At 34.8% G+C, this 22623-nt stretch overlaps 1 protein-coding gene across 1 annotated transcript in view; it reads left to right on the forward strand.

Moving 5' to 3' along the window:
- The window catches only part of LOC138692242 (MD-2-related lipid-recognition protein-like), a 113514-nt gene that overhangs the window by 87526 nt on the left and 3365 nt on the right, over positions 1 to 22623 (forward strand). The window contains exon 2 of the mRNA XM_069815378.1: positions 18432 to 18739. Coding sequence (XP_069671479.1) covers positions 18432 to 18739 — 308 coding nt within the window. The remainder of the gene's footprint in view (positions 1 to 18431; positions 18740 to 22623) is intronic.

Here is a 22623-nt window from a genome sequence, read left to right on the forward strand (position 1 = left end):
TTCCAAACCCTGCCTGTTATCCTGAACTTTCCTAATGGCATATTCTAGAGCAAAGTTAAAAAGTAAAGGTGATAGTGCATCTCCCTGCTTTAGCCCGCAGTGAATTGGAAAAGCATCAGATAGAAACTGACCTATACGGACTCTGCTGTATGTTTCACTGAGACACATTTTAATTAATCGAACTAGTTTCTTGGGAATACCAAATTCAATAAGAATATCATATAATACTTCCCTCTTAACCGAGTCATAAGCCTTTTTGAAATCTATGAATAACTGATGTACTGTACCCTTATACTCCCATTTTTTCTCCATTATCTGTCGAATACAAAAAATCTGATCAATAGTCGATCTATTACGCCGAAAACCGCACTGATGATCCCCAATAATTTCATCTACGTACGGAGTTAATCTTCTCAAAAGAATATTGGACAAAATTTTGTACGACGTCAACAAAAGTGATATTCCTCGAAAGTTACCACAGTTGGTTTTGTCCCCCTTTTTAAAAATAGGTACAATTATGGACTCCTTCCATTGTTCTGGTACAATTTTCTTTTCCCAAATAGCAAGTACAAGTTTATAAATTTCGCTATATAATGCACTCCCACCCTCTTGTATTAATTCTGCTGGAATTTGATCGATACCTGGAGACTTGTACTTTTTCAGATTTTCTATCGCAATTTCGACTTCTGAAAGCGTGGGTTCAGGTATAAATGGCCCAGCAGTTTGTATTTCAATTTCGTCCCGATCATTTCTATTTGGCCTATGTACATTTAGTAGTTGCGCAAAATAATTTTTCCATCTGTTTAGAATTGATGGAGAGTCTGCAAGCAAGTCACCATTCTCATCCTTGATCACGTTTACCCTTGGCTGATATCCGTTCTTAAATTCCTTTATACCCTTATATAAATCTCGAATGTTTTTATTCTTACTATTTGTTTCTACCTCATTCAGTTTTTCCTTCAAGTAACCTCTCTTTTTATTCCTAAGTGTACGACTTGCTTCCCGTCTTTCATTGAAATAATTATCTCTCTTCTCCTCAACTGGATCCTGTAAGAATTTCAATTTTGCCTGTTTCCTTCTTTCTACTACCATGCAACAATCTGCATCAAACCACGGTTTCTTTTTCTTAGTTTCATAATAACCTATGCTCTGCTCAGCTGCAATTTTGATACTATCTCTGATATTTTCCCACACGCTATTAACATCTAATTCTTTCTCAACTTCGTCGGAACTTTCTAAAGTGGCAAACCTATTCGAAATTTCGACCTGATAATTTTGCTTAGCTTCCTCGTCCTTTAATTTCAAAATATTGAATTTAGTAATATTAACTTGTTGCTCTACTCGCTTGGCTACTGATGATCTTTCTCTTAATTCTCCAATCACCAAATAATGGTCAGAATTACAGTCTGCACCCCTGAAAGTTCGAATATCTACTATACTAGTATGTCTCCGTTTATCTATCAAGATGTGATCTATTTGGTTGTGTGTCAATCCATCTGGAGAAGTCCAAGTATATTTATGTATATCCTTATGGGGGAATGTTGTACTTTTGACAATTAAATTTTTCGATGTGGCAAAGTTGACTAATCTAACTCCATTGTCGCTACTAATTGCGTGTAGGCTCTCTTTTCCAATAGTTGGTCTAAAAATATCCTCCCGTCCTACTTTAGCATTGAAATCCCCCAATAAAATTTTCATGTGATATCTAGGGAACTGATCAAAAGTATGTTCCAATTCCTCATAGAAGCTATTCTTTATATGGTCGTCTTTCTCTTCTGTAGGGGCGTGAGCATTTATAACTATGATGTCGCACCATCTACCCTTAAGTACTAAATATGATAACCTGTCACTGATAAATTCGACCTTTTTTACTGCTGATTTTATTCTTTTATGAACAAAGAATCCTGTTCCTAATGGGTGATTATTGTTTCCTTCCCCATGATACAACAAGTAATCTCCTATTTGTGATATGCCATTCCCATCTAACCTAACCTCTTGTACTCCCACGAAGTCTATTCTATATCTAGCTAGTTCTTTTGCTACTAATGTTACCCCTCCTGTTCTATAAAGACTAGTTACGTTCCAAGTGCCAAATCTCAAATCCTTATTCCTTTGCTGTGGTCGTGCCAGAGAATCAGTCCTATTCCGAGGCTTATTATAGGGATACGTAACAAGCTGTTTTTTTACGGTGATGGGTTGTTAGCCCTTCGCCCAACCCCCAAGCTGGATATATATATACATACACACACAAAACTTAACCTACTCAGTCCAACTTAACCTAACTATATAAACTAATAGAAGATATATACAAAATCTAACTGAACTATATAAATCAGTGGAATGGATACATACAAAATCTAACTTAGCGACATAAATCAATGAAATAGTAATATACGTTACAAGAGCGGTATGTTGACGTTTTCATATTCGAGGAAAAGATTGAAAAAGCGAAACGTAGTTGAGCTTTTTTAATTTCCGAGAACATGAAAACAAACATACCGCTCGTGTATCGTACATTATTTTGTGCGAAGATCGTTTATTACATACATGAAAGACGAATTTCTAATTAGTTGCAATGAAATCTCCATGTTGGTTTCTGTTTAATGACGGCAACTTCGGAAAACCAAAATATCTTTCTTTAACATTGTTGCTATAAAATGTTTTCTGTGTTTACTATACTCCAGCAGGCCGTGATATACGTCTGTCTTTCCCCCCCCCCAGTCTATAAATGCGAACTTAAAACAAACGGTAAGGTTATGTAATGATTTATTTTTCATTTTAATATTTTAACAATATTATTTATATAACATATTGCAGTAATAACATCCGCATCTGGAATCTTGTTGATTTTTTCACGGCTTCCTTAATGTTACTTGTATCAGGAATGCAATAAGTTTCGTGGAGTAGTAGACTTTACTTAATTTTTGCAAATATTTAAAAACAATAATTAACATTGCAATTTAGGTGAAATTGCAGTGGTAAGTTTCCAATTTATAACTATTACTATGTTAAACGTCTCTAAAAATAATATGTTAAAAGCCTAAAGCAGTAAAATGAATGTCGCGCTTAAGCGGTAAGAAGAGGGAAATTGTTGTGTGTGTTACGTTGGGAATACTGAATGTGGTATTTCACACTTACCGCGTATTGGTTCTGTGCGGAAAACAAGCAAAAACGCACGATCTCGCACAAAAGATATGTACAAAACCTAATCTAACTATATAAATTAATGGATCAGCTATGTACTGTACAAAACCTAACCTAATTTCACCAGCAGTATCACCAACTATTTAATAAAATGTTGTATATCTGAACTGACTGAAATAATCTAAACTATCGGCAAAAAAAACTATAAATTGAAATAAAACAACTTTAAATATATATTTTCTTTCTCGCGCGATCAATTAGGCTCCCAATTCGAATCACAAGCATTGTAATTTGTAGGTTATACGTCATTAATTTGTTATTGTTTGTTCACTTGTTTTGAAAGGCATTGTGGGACTTCTGTTACCAACCAAATTGTAACTCTACACTTTGCTGGCGTAAAGTGACACTTTGTGAAGTGCACTTCTTCAATCGTCTATGAATACCACTAATATGAAAGAGCCACTTTCGTCAAAAGTGTCACTTTGCAAAGTGGTGGTATAAAGTGTCGACTATGAATACCAGCCTTAGGCATGCTTTGGCCCTTTGTGTGTCTATAGGCCTATATGCGACGATTGTCCAAATCTGACAGGTGACCTGAGTGACATTCGTGAATCTGATGCTGAGAGGTGGGCCATCCTGCATCAGTCCCTAATAGAGCTAGGTCCCATTTCACGGCCTAATAAGTCTCAGGAGCCGGAGTCCCAAGCTCTTCCTGTCATCGTCGATGAAAGATAGGCATCCTATGTGAGCCCCAAACCCTTCCTTACATTCCAGACCCAATACGATCAATGAATCGATTGACAAGTTAAATTGTGATCTAGCCACTGTCTCCACTTGGGCGGCCAATTTCGGACTCGCACTTAACCCAAGTAAGACTCAAGCTATAATTATTGGACATAAGCGTTTAGTTAACTCCCTTAATAACAGTAATCTTTCAGTTGTTACCCTTAACAACACGCTAATCCCTCATTCATCTGTCGTAAAAAATCTTGGCTTCTTTTTTTATAATAATCTAAGTTGGAATTTTCAAGTTAAAGAAACGATAAAAAAAAATCTGTTCCTCCATTCACTGTTTGAGTCGCTTGAGAAACTTCTTGCCCCAGCAACTAAAACTTACCCTAGTACAAACCCTAGTAATGCCGCACTTCGATTATTGTGACGTTTTGTTAAGTGATCTAAGTACTGAACTGTCAGTCAAGTTACAGCGAGCTCAGAATATGTGCGTCAGATACGTGTGCAACATCCGACGATATGATCACATATCACCGTCCTTCGCAAGTCTTTCGTGGCTCCAATTTAAAGAACGCAGAACTTTACACTCTTTGTCTTTACTCTATCGAATTCTGCACACCTCAACACCAAATTACCTTTCGTCTCGTTTCTCTTATCTATACTCTAACCACGACGTAAATACCAGATCACTTATCTGTGGCACGTTAAGTATACCTCTTCATAGAACATCTTGTTATTCATCATCTTTTACAGTATCCACCTCGCGTCAATGGAATTCCTTGTCACAAAGTATTAGGGGCTGCAAGACAATAAACATCTTTAAAAACAGCTTAAAAGATAACCTTATTAGCATTTCACTCCAATCTTACTGATTTAAACTATCACTGACTACATTGTTACTTCATTCTTTAGACATCATCCTGATAGTGCTGTATTTTCAAAATTGTCTCATAATAATCTCTTTCTATTATCTAATATTATTTGTAATATATTAACATTCTATGTATTTTAGCATAATTCTGCTACACAGTTTATTTCAGTGTTTAATTAATAGTTCATAGTATTTTGTTGTTTAATTCGTATATAATTCTTGTATACATGTAACTCTCACTTAATCAAATTGTTGAATTCTTTGTAAGTTCATGCATATGTATATACACTTTTTGCTGGTTGAGTGGAAGAGAAGGCCTTACGGCCTTAACTCTGCCAGCTAAAATAAATTATTATTATTATTATTATTATTATATCAGCGTCGGATATCCGTAAGCCATTTTACTATTGCAGATGATAGATGAGGGGAAAGTGGAGTGTGTTGGTGGAATGATAGAGGGAAACGGGAGTACCCCTAGAAAAACCCTCTGTAACGTCTGCTTGAGTCACAGTCGACATGTCACACCTGTATTGCAGTACTGGCTGTTGCAATTTTTTTTAACTTGTAGTGGTGCATTGCACATTGTGATTGTATTCAATGAGTGATATGGATGTATATAAAGTTGACGTTGAGGTGATCGAGAATGAGAAAAGATTATATATTTAGGACATTCAAAATGAAGAGTACAACGACAGAAACAAAAAATGTTCAGCATGTTATGAAATTTGTTGTGTACTGTTTCTCACTTTCTTGGAACATTGTGACGCACAAAGGAAATGTGTTAATAAATAGTCCTTGTCAAATATTTCTCGCATAAGCCTACACAATAATATATAAATTATTTTAATTTATGACATTTATCTTTTACTTCATTAATTTCTCTATTTATGTTTTAATAAAAAGTGATAACATTTCAGTTTCTGAAAATAAAACAAACGGTAACCTTAACATATTTCGCTGCACTAAACTTTATTTGTGCGAGATCTTGCGTATTTGCTTGCTTTCCGCACAAAACCAATACGCGGTAAGTGTGAAATACCACATTCAGTATTCCCAACGTAACACACACAACAATTTCCCTCTTCTTACCGCTTAAGCGCCATATTCATTTTACTGCTTTAGGCTTTTAACATATTACTTTTAAAGACGTTTAACATAGTAATAATTATAAATTGGAAACTTACCACTGCAATTTCACCTAAATTGCAATGTTAATTACTGTTTTTAAATATTTGCAAAAATTAAGTAAACTCTACAATACCACAAAAGTTACTGCATTTGTAATGCAAGTAACATTAAGGAAGCCGTGAAAAAATCAACAAGATTCCAGATGCCGATGTTATTACTGCAATATGTTATATAAATAATATTGTTAAAATATTAAAATGAAAAAATAAGTCATTACATAACCTTACCGTTTGTTTTAAGTTCGCATTTATAGACTGGAGGGGAAAAAAAGACAGACGCATATCACGGCCTGCTGGAATATAGTAAACACACAAAACATTTTATAGCAACAATGTTGAAGATAGATATTTTAGTTTTTAAAAGTTGCCGTCATTGAACAGAAACCAAGATGGAGATTTCATTGCAACTAATTAGAAATTCCTCTTTCAGGTATGTAATAAACGATCTTCGCACAAAATAATGTACGATACACGAGCGGTATGTTTGTTTTCATGTTCTTGAAAATTAAAAAAGCTCAACTACGTTTCGCTTTTTCAATCTTTTCCTCGACCATGAAAATATCAACATACCGCTCTTGTAACGTATATTACTATTATAGCAACAATGTTGAAGATAGATATTTTAGTTTTTAAAAGTTGCCGTCATTGAACAGAAACCAAGATGGAGATTTCATTGCAACTAATTAGAAATTCCTCTTTCAGGTATGTAATAAACGATCTTCGCACAAAATAATGTACGATACACGAGCGGTATGTTTCTTTTCATGTTCTTGAAAATTAAGAAAGCTCAACTACGTTTCGCTTTTTCAATCTTTTCCTCGAACATGAAAACATCAACATACCGCTCTTGTAACGCATATTACTATTATTATTGATAATTCCTTCTAATCCCCCTTCTTCTAAAGTACCGGTAATATACGTACAGATATATTTTTTCTCCAAAGTGAATACGAAATTAAATACACTTATTACTTAATCATTTCAACAATTAAATGCATACAACTATTGGCATTAATTTGCCACAAATTTTATAGAAAGCATTTTATTGGAGGTATAGCCAGTGTTACGTTAATATATTCTTTCTGAAGGCATTTTTCAGAGTATGATTCAATAAAATTAATCAAAGCTGGGAAATGTCATTTTGAAGTTAATTAAATTCAAATTACAGTGCTTTTCTAATTATATTTTTTGTAGACAATCACAAGTAACTTATAACAAATTTTATGTATTATTGATTCATCGCTTGCCTGTTAGCAGTGCCCATTATAAATAATGGAAAACTGGCTTCGATCCGGATCTTTGAAAAGAAAGGAACGTAATGATACGCTTCATTTAGGCAGTGCTAATAGTTCAGAAGCTGTGTGTGAAGATATTAATATCAGTGATTTTAGTGCCATTAAAGAAATATCTACAGTAGTTCTAGTGGTACCTGTTCAAAGAAAAAATACTTTCGTAAATATGACAAGAGTTATTTGGAACTTGGATTTACTTGGTGTGGCAATGAGCGTGAACCAAAACCTCGGTGCGCTGTTTGTTACTTACGTCATTGCAAAGTAATGAAAATATTCTGCTATTCAAAGGCCTTGCCTTAATAAAGTTGATTACCTTAATGCCGTCTTGTAACACGAGCACAAACAGGTTCTTATATTAACATTATATTACTAATATAAATTAATTGAATTAAATTAATTTTAATTAATTAATTCTATTATTGGGGTGAAGAATTTGGTCAACATCTATAATGCACTAGTAGAGTCAAAAATATTATATAATATTGAGATCTGGGGTAGTAGGTTATCCAGCAGAAACATCGATAAAGTAAGAGCCAAAATGTGTAAAAAATTTCTAGGAATACCGGAGAATGCTTCTAACCTGGCAGCGTTACTAGAGATGGGAATCGATTCGAGTCTGGGAATTATTCTAGAAAGAAAAATCAAATATTTAGGTAATATTCTGTGTAGGAATGATTCGGCTGTTATGAAAACATGTATCTTTTGTATGAAAGCCGCTAATTGGAAATCGAATTGGCTGAAGGAGCTGGAACGAGAAATAAGCAGATTAGGTCTAAATTGGCTATGGAGAGAACTAGGGTCTATAAACACGAAAACTATTGGAAGAATAGTAAAAGAGAGGGGAAACGAAATTTCGAGACAAGATATTTTTAGTAATATTAAAGACCTAGGATCACTAAAATACTATAGGGAGGTTAAACAGTTTTGGGAACAGGAAGAATATGTTAGATTAAATTCAAGCGAAGAGAGAACAGGAATGGCATGGTGGAGATTAAGTATCTGGAGACTCAAGGATAGGAGAGGGAACGTAGAGAAGGATAAATGTCCTTTGTGTGGACTAGCTCAAGACGCAATGCATATTGCGCTAAAGTGCCAGGCAACGAATGATTTGAGACACAGATGGGTGGATAAAAAATTAATACAAATAAACGCTATAGTAGCTTATAAAAAAATGAATGGTCACCTAAAGCCAGCAATTTGCATAAATTAGGAAAATTTCTGTTTAGAGTTAAAATTAGATGGGAAGAGAAAGTCAAAGCTCTAACGGAGATGGAATTATAAATGTTGAGTAGTCACACGATAAGAAACTACGAAGAGTAGTCAATGAAGTTAACAGAATAATTCTTAAGAGATTGAGGATAAAATGAAAAAGCTAAGGTAGGAGTTGTAAATACAAGAGTTATACTTATTATTAGTTGTGTATTATTATTATTATTATTATTATTATTATTATTACTTACAAATGGCTTTTAAGGAACCCGAAGGTTCATTGCCGCCCTCACATAAGCCCGCCATCGGTCCCTATCCTGTGCAAGATTAATCCAGTCTCTATCATCATATCCCACCTCCCTCAAATTCATTTTAATATTATGCTCCCATCTACGTCTCGGCCTCCCTAAAGGTCTTTTTCCCTCCGGTCTCCCAACTAACATACTATATGCATTTCTGGATTCGCCCATACGTGCTACATGCCCTGCCCATCTCAAACGTCTGGATTTTAAGTTCCTAATTATGCCAGGTGAAGAATACAATGCGTGCAGTTCTGTGTTGTGTAACTTTCTCCATTCTCCTGTAACTTCATCCCGCTAAGCCCCAAATATTTTCCTAAGCACCTTATTCTCAAACACCCTTAACCTATATTCCTATCTCAGAGTGAGAGTCCAAGTTTCACAACCATACAGAACAACCGGTAATATAACTGTTTTATAAATTCTAACTTTCAGATTTATGGACAGCAGACTGGATGATAAGAGCTTCTCAACCGAATAATAACACGCATTTCCCATATTTATTCTGCGTTTAATTTCCTCCCGAGTGTCATTTATATTTGTTACTGTTGCTCCAAGATATTTGAATTTTTCCACCTCTTCGAAGGATAAATCTCCAATTTTTATATTTCCATTTCGTACAATATTCTGGTCACGAGACATAATCATATACTTTGTCTTTTCGGGATTTATTTCCAAACCGATCGCTTTACTTGCTTCAAGTAAAATCTCCGTGTTTTCCCTAACCGTTTGCGTATTTTCTCCTAACATATTCATGTCATCTGCATAGACAAGAAGTTGATGTAACCCGTTCAATTCCAAACCCTGCCTGTTATCCTGAACTTTCCTAATGGCATATTCTAGAGCGAAGTTAAAAAGTAAAGGTGACAGTGCATCTCCCTGCTTTAGACCGCAGTGAATTGGAAAAGGATCAGATATTATTATTATTATTATTATTATTATTATTATTATTATTATTATTATTATTATTATTATTATTGTAAACAGAGGATGCTTATAGGTTCATTATGTATTAGTTTGTGTTATATTTGTATTGAGAGTGATGGCGGATGAAGAACTGGAATACATCTAATCCGCCATGACGTGATGAAATAAATAAATAAATAAATAAATAAATAAATAAATAAATAAATAAATAAATAAATAAATAAATAAATAAATAAATATTCTCTGTTACCGTTCTTTAGCGATATAAATAATATTCGAGTTATCATTTATATTCTGTTATACTTCTTTAGCGTTATAATAAATTTCCAACCACAACTGAAAGATAGTAAAGTAAGTTTCGGTGTCTTTTTTTGCAACTTCTTCGGAAAACACGCACGGATTAAAGCATGTCGCAAACAGATATCGCAATGGCCTACTGAGCTGGGATAATAGTGTCAAGGCAGCTGTGCTTTAATAGGTCGGGTGAGGTCACGTGGGTGTCTGAGACGAAGTGTGTAACTCAACTTAATAGCGATAGCAAAGAATGTGACGCATTTCAATTATCCGTCTAACTATATGGAAGACGAAGCTTCCTTACTTGGAGTCCTGAGACAACTTCAAGTTCAATAAATTAACAGACACTTGGTGGCTCTCAATAGGGCCTATCGATACAGTAGTTTGTAAAATTTGTTAACAGAATACCGGAAGTTTTCAGCTTTGCTAAAATACTGCGATTCAAAACTTTACCTGTAGGCCTACGTGTTTTATTTAAGCCAGCCTTTCTCAATCTTTTCTGAAGTGGGGACCACCTTTTTAAGTCATAACAGTTCCGCGGACCACCTTACTCGTGTTCCTTTCGAAACCAAATTTATCATTTTTTGTAGAATATTTTAATACCAGTATACTTATATTTTGAAATATAATTAATTAATTATAATACTTTTATAATTATATTTTTGTAGCCAATCACAAGTAACTTAGGCCCCATAACAAATTCTGTGCAGTGTTGATTCATCGCTTGCCTGTTAGCAGTTAGTTGTTTGAAAACCTTCTTATGTGGTACACGCTAGTAGTTGTCCATGTCTCTGTTAAATAGTGACCATTATAAATAATGGAAAACTGGCTTTGATCCGGATCTTTGAAAAGAAAGGAACATGATGATACGCTTCATTTAGGTACTGCTAATGGTTCAGAAGCTGTGTGTGAAGAAATATATTAATTAAAGAAGTATATAGTCCTAGTGGTAGCTATTCAAAGAAAAAATACTTTCGTAAATATGACAAGAGTTATTTGGAACTTGGATTTACTTGGTCTGGCAATGAGAGTGAACCAAAACCTCGGTGCGTTGTTTGTTACGAAGCGCTTTCAAACGAGTGTATGAAACCCGCGAAATTGAAACGGCACTTAGAGACGAAACACGCAAGTGTAAAAAGTAAACCTGTTGGATTTTAAAATAGGCGGAATCTAAAATTTCTTATATCGTCATCTGGAAAAACAAATAAAAAGATTAATGCAGAAACATGCCCGATTTTCAACAAGTAAAGATGCAATTTGGCACGTTTTATTATTGGTGTACGACGTACAGTACGTGCCCATTTCAATGTGCAAACTGGGTGTCGGCAAAACTATCAAGAAAGTAATCAATACGTGAAAAGGTTCCTCTGTTATGAATTCGGGTGGTCCCTGGCTGGGTTACAGGCGCGAAACCAGATGTGCAGGGATAAGTTGGTGAGAAACATCACGTTCATTGTTCATAGTGCTTTAAATCCCTCTTTTGTTGCTGAGAGTAGAGTGGGAAGTGGGTAAACGTGTAGGGTAAGAAATTTCATAAAATATTAGTTACTGGGAGAAAAAGTGAAAGGCGATTGTCTTGTGTGATTGTCAAACTCTCAGATTTTCACCTATAGTGTGATACGCAATTCGTTTGAATTTTATTTCTTCTTCTGCCTTTTTTTGAAGGACCACAAGGGCAGAACTCGACGACCACATGTGGTCCGCGGACCATAGTTTGAGAAACGCTGCAATACTAAATCTAGAGACTCCGTCGACAGTGTGCTCATTTCATAAACTTTATAGTTTAAAAATTTCAGGGTTATCAATATTGTAAAAAAGTCGTTGTGGATAAAATATATGGTTTGCACTAATTGTGAATGTGGACAAAACACGGTTTGCAACAATCGCTGTTTTTCACCATTGAATTATATAGGGATAGAACACGACTTGACACAAACAGAGTTCACAGCACGAAAGAGCACACTCAAAACTATGCGACACCTAGGGGACACTGCCCCCTAAACCCCCATATCTTGGCCTATGCCTCCAGAAAGTAAAATCACATATCTGTCAATTTTTTTATACAGGACTTTTTCAAAAGTAACGCATAATTGCATTTAAAATTGATTGTAGGGATTTGGAAAAAAAAAGCTCTGACACGTCACCCCTTAGATTTAGAAAAGAACATTTTTTTTACTTGGTTATTTAACGACGCTGTAACAACTACGAAGTTTTGAGTCCATTTTTGAAAATTCCAACAAGTCGAGTACGAATTCAAAAAGAATGGTATTCAATCATATGACTTATTTTAATGTAAAATATTGCTTTAGCTGTACTCTTTGACCAAAATATAGCATGGTAATCGATCAGGCCCAGTTATACTATCGATACTTGCGCGGTACACTAGTGCACACTATTGGATGCAACAGAGAACTTCAGATATTCTATTACCTTTCGTAATAAAATAATGACGAAACTATGACGTAGCTGTGTAATAGTTGTACTGTTATGCACGACGTATGTAGTGATTATTAGTAAGGAATTTACACACGTAAAGCTGAAAACCCGGGTTCGAGTCCCTGTGCCAGAGAGAATTTTTCTCTGTTCTATCCATCCTTCATCATATGATAACGCAGAATTTCTGCACGGAAATATCATATGTACTTCGGTACATTATAATAATATGATAGGCATAAGTAATTGCTTAGTGATTCAAGACGGCGCTCATCCTGTCGGATCCTGGCCACTCAGTAACTCGTAATGAGTGCACTTCTGTACATAGTGCATTGGACATTGTGCCACTGTCACATATTCTATGACACAGTCCATGAGGGTAGGTCACCAAAGGTAAAACTGAGAGATAGAACTTAAACTGAGAGGATTCAATCCAGCATCGGAACTGGAATCCGGTGTGACTTAGTGGATAATGTGTCAGCACGTAGAGCTGAAAACCCGGGTTCGAGTTCCAGTGCAGGAGAGAATTTTTCTCCGTTCTATCCATCCTTCATCAAAAAATAAAATTGGTTTTACTCGATTATTCTTCGTTCGGAAAGCAATGATACATGAGAATTTCTTAAATATGATGTATCAATAAAAGCATGAACTTTCATACAAATTCTCTGTCTAGAAATAACCTATAAGAAAATTTGTAACTACCGGCAATTTTAATGAACTCTCGAAACAAAATATTACTACAATAAAATGGTTTAAATAGTAATGTCTTGATAATCATTAGGGAGCGGATTTTTATGTGCTAAAAATTTAAATATATTTATTTTTTATGTGCTAAAAGGTACGAAAATATTTGCTAAAATAAAGAAAAATATTTTTTTTTAATATGACAAAAATACCTTACTTAGCTTGAAAAAAAAAATGTTACTAGGTACTCACCAACCACACTTGAGTACTAGTTGGCCGAGAATTGCAGTGAACAACAAAGGCCATCTCCAAATTTTCCATCACAAATGCATGCCCATTATCTCTGAACAAGACTTATACTGTGAAAACTATCCTTCCACATTACAGGACGTCAGAAGTGCATATTTAAAGAGAGGAATGTCACAAACACCTACACCGTCAATTTCACCTACAGGCACATCCTCCAATACTTGAGCAACTTTACACATTTTTTTAAATCCACTGTTTTTCCCAAGCACATTCTGGAATTTGTCCCTTAGTAATTGTGCTTCTGAACATGGTAGCGAGTCTAGTTTAATTTCCACGGCATGCAACAGGTTTTTGAATGTTTCGAGTTTTTTATGGTGTCACACAAAAAGCTTAGATTTGCTAATAGGAAAGCCAAATCGTTTTTTAAATAACTATCTTTCAGTATATCTTGAAGGATATCGATTGACGAAGCCTGATAACAGGGAATCACAACAAGACATATTGCCTTACTTGATAGACATGAGCGAGAGGCGAGAGATTTGTTTAAATTAAATAATGTTCATACCCGAGCTCTTATCTGTTGTTTTTCACAAACGAAGCATGGAATGAAATCATCTTCAGCAACAATAAACATTCCTAATTATGTGTTGCAAGATCTCTCCTCCTTGTCCATGTTAGTTTATTCTCTAATAATAACATTGATATGCTGCCTAGCAGTTCTCAGAACTTGATGCAATACTATTACAAAAATGGATCACGGATACACCACACAGCGCTTAGAAACACGAAGCAACCAAGAATTCTTAAAAAAGATAACGTACTTCTGAGTGATATAATTGACTTAGTTTTAAAATGTTTAAAAGTTCTTGTAAAAAAATTATTTAAGTTAAAAAAAACTCCAAGATTTATGTGTTTAAAATAAATTTTCTGAAAATATGTATTTACATAATTTTTTGTGAAAATATGTGTTATGTGAAATAAAATTCGGGTTTTAAACTTGAAACTTAATGTTCGGAATTTTTAACTTTGTTAATTACAGTAGAACCTCTATTATCCGTGGTAATGAAGGGGGTGGAGTGAACGGTTAATCGAAAAAATCGGATAATCCGTACTATAAAAAGTTTTCATAAACAGAGTACAAAATATTTTCGTAATTTCCTCCATGGTCTTTTCTTTTAATACGCTAGGTAGTGGATCAGAAGTTCACCAATTTAAGTCTGATTTTTTACAATTCATGTTTGATTTTCCGATAAGTCAGTTATTAAAACATTATTTATTGTACTTGAGTCGGGTTTTCAACGACGGGTTTTTAGTGGCCAAGGAAACTCCTTATGACGATTGTCTGTGAAAGATTGGAATAGTAGAGGTCTCATGTTGTAGATTTACAAATTTTATACAGTTTATATTTTGTTTTTTATTAGCCTAAATCGCGCACAGTTTTAATTCCTATCTCGTTCTGTGATGTGAGATGAACTACATTTTCTCTTTTTCCAAACCACTCAATCACTTGCATTTTTTCCTGTAGTACAACATGTTTTCTTTTGACACATGTAGAAAACATTTTGCATAGAAGTTAAACAGTACGGCCACTCGAAGAGTAGGCCATAATGGGTAAGAGTAAAGGTTTATAAAAGCACTCTGTAGAAAAAATTCGTACTAATATAATGTACAGTATTTCATACTTTTTTCTGCGAGTTAAACCAAACCCTTTAACTCTATTAAATATAGAATATAATCTAAATTTAACAGAAGAAATACTGAAATCAGAAGTAAACACTGAAATGCTGAAACAATTGTCTTTAGAGACAATATTAGGTACCCTCCACAAAACTGGCTTCATTTATACACCGACGGATCCTTGATCTCCAGAGAACAAGGTGCCGGTGCAGGTGTTACGTGCTGTCTCTTCTCACTTTATAGATCTCTTGGATATGGAACAACAAGTTTTGATGGAGAAATCGTTGCAATAAGTGAAAGTCTCAGGAATCTTCTATTTCACATCAATAAATTTAAGAATGCAGTTATATTGTCAGACTCCAAAGCAGCTATTCTATCAATAGTCTCTAAACACACATCTTCATCTCAAGCAGCAGAAATAACTAAAATGTTCTCTCAATTATTATCACTCAATAAAAGAATTGTATTCGAATGGATACCATCCCATTGTGGAATCCTGGGAAACGAGAATGCGGATGCTTTAGCAAAGAAGGGCAGCACTGCTACTTACAGACCTGTTACTAAATCTACGTATTACTCTGTGAAGAGATTTATTAAATCTACATACTTAGACTTCAACAAACAAAATTTGATAACTCAATCCCAAGGGAAAAAATGGAACTCTCTGCATCAAAATCCACAGTTAATTCCCGATTTACCACGAAAATCGTCTGTAGCTGCATTTAGATTGGCAACAGGCCATGATTTTTAGGCCAAACACCTGCATAGAATTGGAATATATCAGTCCCCTAACTGCCCATTGTGCAACTCAAACCAAGAAATGGATTCGGAACACCTCAAAATCTGTGCTTCAGTGGCTGGTCATGATAATATCTTTGAAAAATATTGGAGTGCAAGAGGTCAAATGACTTTACTGTCAAATGCCTGGCATTAGAAAACAACAACTTTTTTCTGCGAGAGGCAAAGATAGTCGGATAATCCACCAATCGGTTAATAGGATGACGAATAATCGGGGTTTTACTGTATGTATGTATGTATGTATGTATGTATGTATGTATGTATGTATGTATGTATTTATTCACACTGCAGTGGGTATATACCCGGTGGCAGTGGTAACTAATTACACTCAATAATGACAATAATAAACTTATTAATTAAAAATACAATTAATAATACTAATAATTAACACTAATAATAATAATAATAATAATAATAACAACAACAACAACAACAGGGAATATACTAAATTAAATGAAACGATCACTTAAAATAACATTTGAAATAAATCTAATTTGTATCTTAAAACTAAGATCGAACTAAAACCCACGAGTATGATATGTTCATATCTGTACAAGTACCTTTCAAATTACACTCATTTCGCTGTCAACTCACTCACTGCAATGTAACTACGACACATTTCACTGATTCTATCCTGATTTCACTAACACTTCAAAAACATTTCACTGTTCAAATACTTTGCACTGCCACTATAAACTATAAAGCTTCACTGACAGGAACACGTTTCACTTACACAGCACACTTCACTGACACAACATAATTCTTCACTGATACAACACTTCAATAACAACATATCATTTACACCCTTTAAATACTGTGCATAATTACCGTCTATTAGTAAGGTCCTTAAGCCTATTATTAAATACATTTTTGGTTGTTGGTAAAGCCTTTAGTAAGTCTGCAGGTAAAGCATTCCAGTCCCTGATAGTACGATTGAGAAAAGAAAACTTTCCAGCGTCCGTCCTCTGCCTTCTTTCCCTCAATTTATATGAGTGGTCGTTCCTTGAAGAGTAATTTGGCGGCTGCAACCTATTTTTTATTTCTCTCCAGGCAGGCTCACCTGTTTTATCACACGCAAAAATAATATTTAATTACATAGGAATCCGCTTCTTAGTAATCATTTTGGGCCATATTCATAGACATTCTTAGCGCGAGCTTCTGGTGGATGATCAGCGAACTAACGTTTTTCGTATTCATAAGCCAGTGTTGTTGTTGTTGTTTTCTAATGCCAGGCGTTTGACAATAAAGTCATTTGACCTCTTGCACTCCAATATTTTTCAAAGATATTATCATGGCCAGCCACTGAAGCACAGATTTTGAGTCATAAACCAGTATTAGCGATATGATATGATATGAATGCTGTTTACTATGTAATGTATTTTTTTGTTTAGCATAACTGATGAATTGTATGTACTGTAAATTGAATAGTATACTGTATAGGTCAACTGATGAATTGTTTAAGCTTATAAATTGAATTAATCTACTTCATATGAATTGTATAGCTTAACGAAAATAAATTTGTAAATTGAACTAATTTGATTGTATATGTTTGTATAGTTTGGCTGATGAATTGTATATAGACCTACTGTAAATTGAATGGTAATATGTATAGTTCAACTGATGAATTGTTTATGATTGTAAATTGAATTAATCTACTTGATATTAATTGCACAAATTTGTATAGTTTAATGAAAGTATGCTACTTTGTATTGTATATATTTGTATAGTTTTGGCTGATGAATTGTATATGCTTTAAATTGAATAGTAATCTATATAGCTCTACTGATAAATTGTTTGTGTTTCTAATTTGAAGTAGTTTGCATGATATGTATTATCAATTTCTGTATATCACAACTGGTTGAATTGTTTATGGCTTAAATTTAATTAACTTGTTTTGTATTATACATATAGCTCAACTTATGAATGATCGTTTGCATTTGTAAATTTACTAATCTGATTGGCTATGTATTGTATACTTTTAGCAGAGCCATCGATGTAGCTCAGTCGGCAGACTCGCTGGGCTGCTGATCCGGAGCTGCGTTCGGGCTTGGGTGGGATCCCCCTTTGGTCTTTGGTTTCTTCCGAGGTTTTCCCCAGCCGTGGGACTGAAGCCGGATGGTCTATGGCGAGTCTATGGCGAGTCCTTGGCATCAACCCCTTTGATTTGATTACCCCCCTTTGATTTGATTACCTGGTTGGGTTTTTCCGAGGTTTCCCCCACCAAAAGGCAAATGCCGGGTAATATTTTGGCGAATCCTCGGACCTCATCTCATCTCACTACATCTCGCCAAAAAAAAAAAAAAAAAAAAAAAAAAAAAAAAAAAAAAAAAAAAAATGCACAAAATTGTAGAAATTGTAGAAAATTACTAAATTGTAAAACTATAAAAATTTGTAAAAATTGTAATTGTAATATTGTAAAATGTTGACTTGTTCCACATCTTAAAGCTTCATTGCTCATGTAAGATCTATGGAATAAAATAAATGAATGAATGAATGAATGAATCAGTCGATAGCCGGGGATAGTTTAGCACGCTCGTAGCACCCTTCAGTTTTATGTAGAAACCAACTGACAACAATAAGCAAAGATCTATGGATATTAAAACATGAACTTAGCTACAAATTCTGTGGCTTCCAGGTGAGGACAGCACACCGCCAGCGCCCAACTGCACAGTCCACGAGGTGCGGATCTCCCCGTGTGCAGAGGCTGCCGAGAACAAGCCATGCAAGATCAAGCGTGGGCGCTCTGCCTCCATCCAGTTCGACTTCACGCCCACGGTGGCTGTAGATGCGCCCACAGGACGGGCCTTCTGGACCAACCAAGTGGGCGACCTGCCCTTCGTGGGCATGGACACCAACGCCTGCAACTTCACGACCTGCCCGCTCGCTGCCGGCACCCGCCAAACCTACGATTACCAGCTCAGCATCTCAAAGAAGTTTCCTGTTGTAAGTACCGCAGCGAATGGAGCATGAAACAATATCTGAATACATACGAAAACCACCTTCAGAGGCATCATGTTGGATGCTGCAAAGAAAAGATTGAGGAATTATCAGAAAGTTCAGGTGTGGATTCTATTTTTTTAATAGCTGCTTATTTACAATCTGTTCTTTTTAAGAATAGTTAGTAAATGTTATGACGTGAATATGTTAGGAGAAAATTCATAAACTATTAGGGAAAACACGGGAATCTTAATTGAAGCAAGTAAAGAGATAGGTTTGGAAGTAAATCCCGAAAAGACAAAGTATATGATTATGTCTCGTGACCAGAATATTGTACGAAATGGAAATATAAAAACTGGAAATTTATCATTCGAAAAGGTGGAAAAATTCAAATATCTTGGAGCAACAGTAACAAATATAAATGATACTCGGGAGGAAATACAATGGAACGAGTCCATAATCGTACCTATTTTTAAGAAGGGGGCAAGACTAACTGTAGTAACTTTCGAGGAATATCACTTTTGTTGACGTCGTACAAAATTTTGTCCAATATTCTTTTGAGAAGATTAACTCCATATGTAGATGAAATTATTGGAGATCATCAGTGTGGTTTTAGGCGTAATAGATCAACTATTGATCAGATTTTTTGTATTCGACAGATATTGGAGAAAAAATGGGAGTATAAGGATACAGTACATCAGTTATTCATAGATTTCAAAAAGGCGTATGACTCGGTTAAGAGAGAAGTTTTATATAATATTCTTATTGAATTTGGTATTCCCATGAAACTAGTTCGATTAATTAAAATGTGTCTTAGTGAAACGTACAGCAGAGTTCGTATAGGCCAGTTTCTATCTGATGCTTTTCCAATTCACTGCGGGCTAAAGCAGGGAGATGCACTATCACCTTTACTTTTTAACTTCGCTCTAGAATATGCCATTAGGAAAGTTCAGGATAATAGACAGGGTTTGGAGTTGAATGGGTTACATCAGCTTCTTGTCTATGTGGATGATGTGAATATCTTAGGGGAAAATCCACAAACGATTAGGGAAAATGCGGAAATTCTAGTTGAAGCAAATAAAGCGATAGGGTTGGAAGTAAATCCCGAAAAGACTAAGTATATGATTATGTCTCGTGACCAGAATATTGTACGAAATGGAACTATAAAAATTGGAGATTTATCTTTCAAATAGGTGGAAAAATTCAAATATCTTGGAGCAACAGTAACAAATATAAATGATACTCGGGAGAAAATTAAACGCAGAATATATATGGGAAATGCCTGCTATTATTCGGTTGAGAAGCTTTTGTCATCCAGTCTGTTATCAAAACATCTGAAAGTCAGAATTTATAAAACAGTATGGTTGTGAAACTTCGACTCTCACTTTGAGAGAGGAACAGAGGTTAAGGGTGTTCGAGAATAAATTGCTTAGGGAAATATTTGGGGCTAAGAGGGATGAAGTTACAGGAGAATGGAGAAAGTTACACAACACAGAACTGCACGCATTGCATTTTTCACCTGACATAATTAGGAACATTAAATTCAGATATTTGAGATGGGTAGGGCATGTAGCACATGGGTGAATCCAGAAATGCATATAGAGTGTTAGTTGTAAGACCTGAGGGGAAAAGACCTTTGGGAAGACCGAGACATAGATGGGAGGACAATATTAAAATGGATTTGAGGGAGGTGGGATATGATGGTAGGGACTGGATTAATCTTGCTCAGGATAGGGACCGATGGCGGGCTTATGTGAGGGCGGCAATGAACCTCTGGCTTCCTTGAAAGTCATTTGTAAGTAAGTAAACATATTAAATAGAGAGAAAACTTTTACGGTCTTACTAATAAACAGTGTATAGTTTTTATACCAGACTTATGCCGAGTTGAGACAGAAAATGTTACTAATAAACCATGCATAAGCGATGGATGTATAAACAGTCTGTAACTATACATGAGAATTGCTTTGCAGTAGTATTTTCCCGTAACCCCTTGTTTAAGCATTGCATATAGAGAAAAAAATGGTCGCCCCTTTAACAGCTGTTCATATCGACTGTCATTTTATGATGATGGTTGCCTAGTAACCACAGAAGAACAAACCAAACAGTACAGAATAATTAAAATAATATTGCTGTAGCTGTACTCTTGACCAAAATATAGTGTGGTAATCGACCAGGTTCAGTTGTACTATCGATACTTAGCTCGGCACACTAGCACACACTATCGCATGCAATACAGAACTCAGTTATTGTATTATCTTTCGTAATGAAGTAATGACGAAACTATGACATAACTATGTAACAGTTGTACTGTTATACTGTACACGACGTATGTAGTGATTGCAAATCAAGCTTTCAGGTGCACACTGTAAAGTTGATTTGAATAATTTCGAGGGAAAAATTGTTCCGGGGCCGGGCATCGAATCCGGAACCTTTGGTTAAATGTACCAACGCTCTCCTAACTGAGCTACACGGGAACTCTACCAGACATCGATCCAATTTTTCCCTCTATATCCACAGACCTCAAAGTGGGCTGACAACCGTCAAGCAACCAACATTGAGTGCACACTAACTCTGTGTGACTTAAATTGTGGTTTTCTGTTAACAAACAGTGACGTGTATTATGCAAATCAAGCTTTCAGGTATAACTCTCTGTAAAGTTGATTTGAATGTAGTGATTATTATTAAGGAATTTACACACGACCTATACATGAACTATTCATTATGTAAGTATAAGACCATTAAGTATATATAAGAGTTTTTATTAGTAAGGACCGATTTCACCAAACATATTTAACTTTATCACTTAAAAAATCTTTTTAATTAACACTTAAAGAGACACTGCATTTCACCAACACAAATTGGTCTTTAAGCTCTCATTAAACTAAATTTATATTAATTGGTCAATATTTGGCCATTTAAATAATTAATCCTGCATGAACGACAATAATTCTCATCATGGCGAAATGAATGATGGACGTGATATTTGAAAATGATGATTTCTTACCAAGACAAGTGAAGATTATTTTAATACAACGGGCGAAAAAGATTTGCAAATGCGGTTTAGACTAAGCAAAACATAAACATTGTATATTTTGAATAGTACAGAAGGTGATTTAGAATTTTCAATTGATAGTTAAATACCTACTTCATAATATTATTTAAATGATACATTTATTGAACAAACGTTGAATCAATCTTCGGTTGGCTAAAATACGGCAACTAAAGTAATATTAATAACAAATTTATCATGTAGGCCTAATATTACATTTGAAGGAACTGGAATAGCGCAAATCCATGAAGTTTTTTTCCATTTTGCTTATTGCATGATATTTCCTTCTATCGCATTTTGTCTTGAATATTGCTGAAGATATTGGGATGAGGTTTTCTTTGCATTGAAATCTATTTCTACTTATTTCCAATCTTTCGTCTCTTCTTCTAAATTCTGCCCATCCTTCTTTCTTGTTTTCGATTATTTTAATATGTTTTGAGGTTATCTCTGTATGTGACGTCATTTTATTGTCCTAATATAACACTATATAGGTCACTGCTTACATTAACAAGGCACATGGCCTTCGAATTTACAATTTTACTATGATTCCAAAGGCTGTGATGACTTAATTGGGAATTAAATTGACTTTATTTTCAATGTGTATTAGTTTGGTGAAATGCAAACGAATTAAATATGATTTAACTTCCGTATTTAAGTTAAATTTCAATTAATTTTTTGTGGATTAGTAACATGTTGGTGAAATTGATCCTAAGACCGTTAATCTTTAAAGGCTCATTTTGTAAATAATGATGTAAACATGCTCCAAACGGTTTAGGAACGAAGATATTTTTATCGCTGAATATTTATTTCATATTTTGGCAAAATTTTCTTCATATTGTGC

Source organism: Periplaneta americana, chromosome 16, assembly GCF_040183065.1.
Source record: "Periplaneta americana isolate PAMFEO1 chromosome 16, P.americana_PAMFEO1_priV1, whole genome shotgun sequence".
In the NCBI taxonomy this organism is placed as follows: domain Eukaryota; kingdom Metazoa; phylum Arthropoda; class Insecta; order Blattodea; family Blattidae; genus Periplaneta; species Periplaneta americana.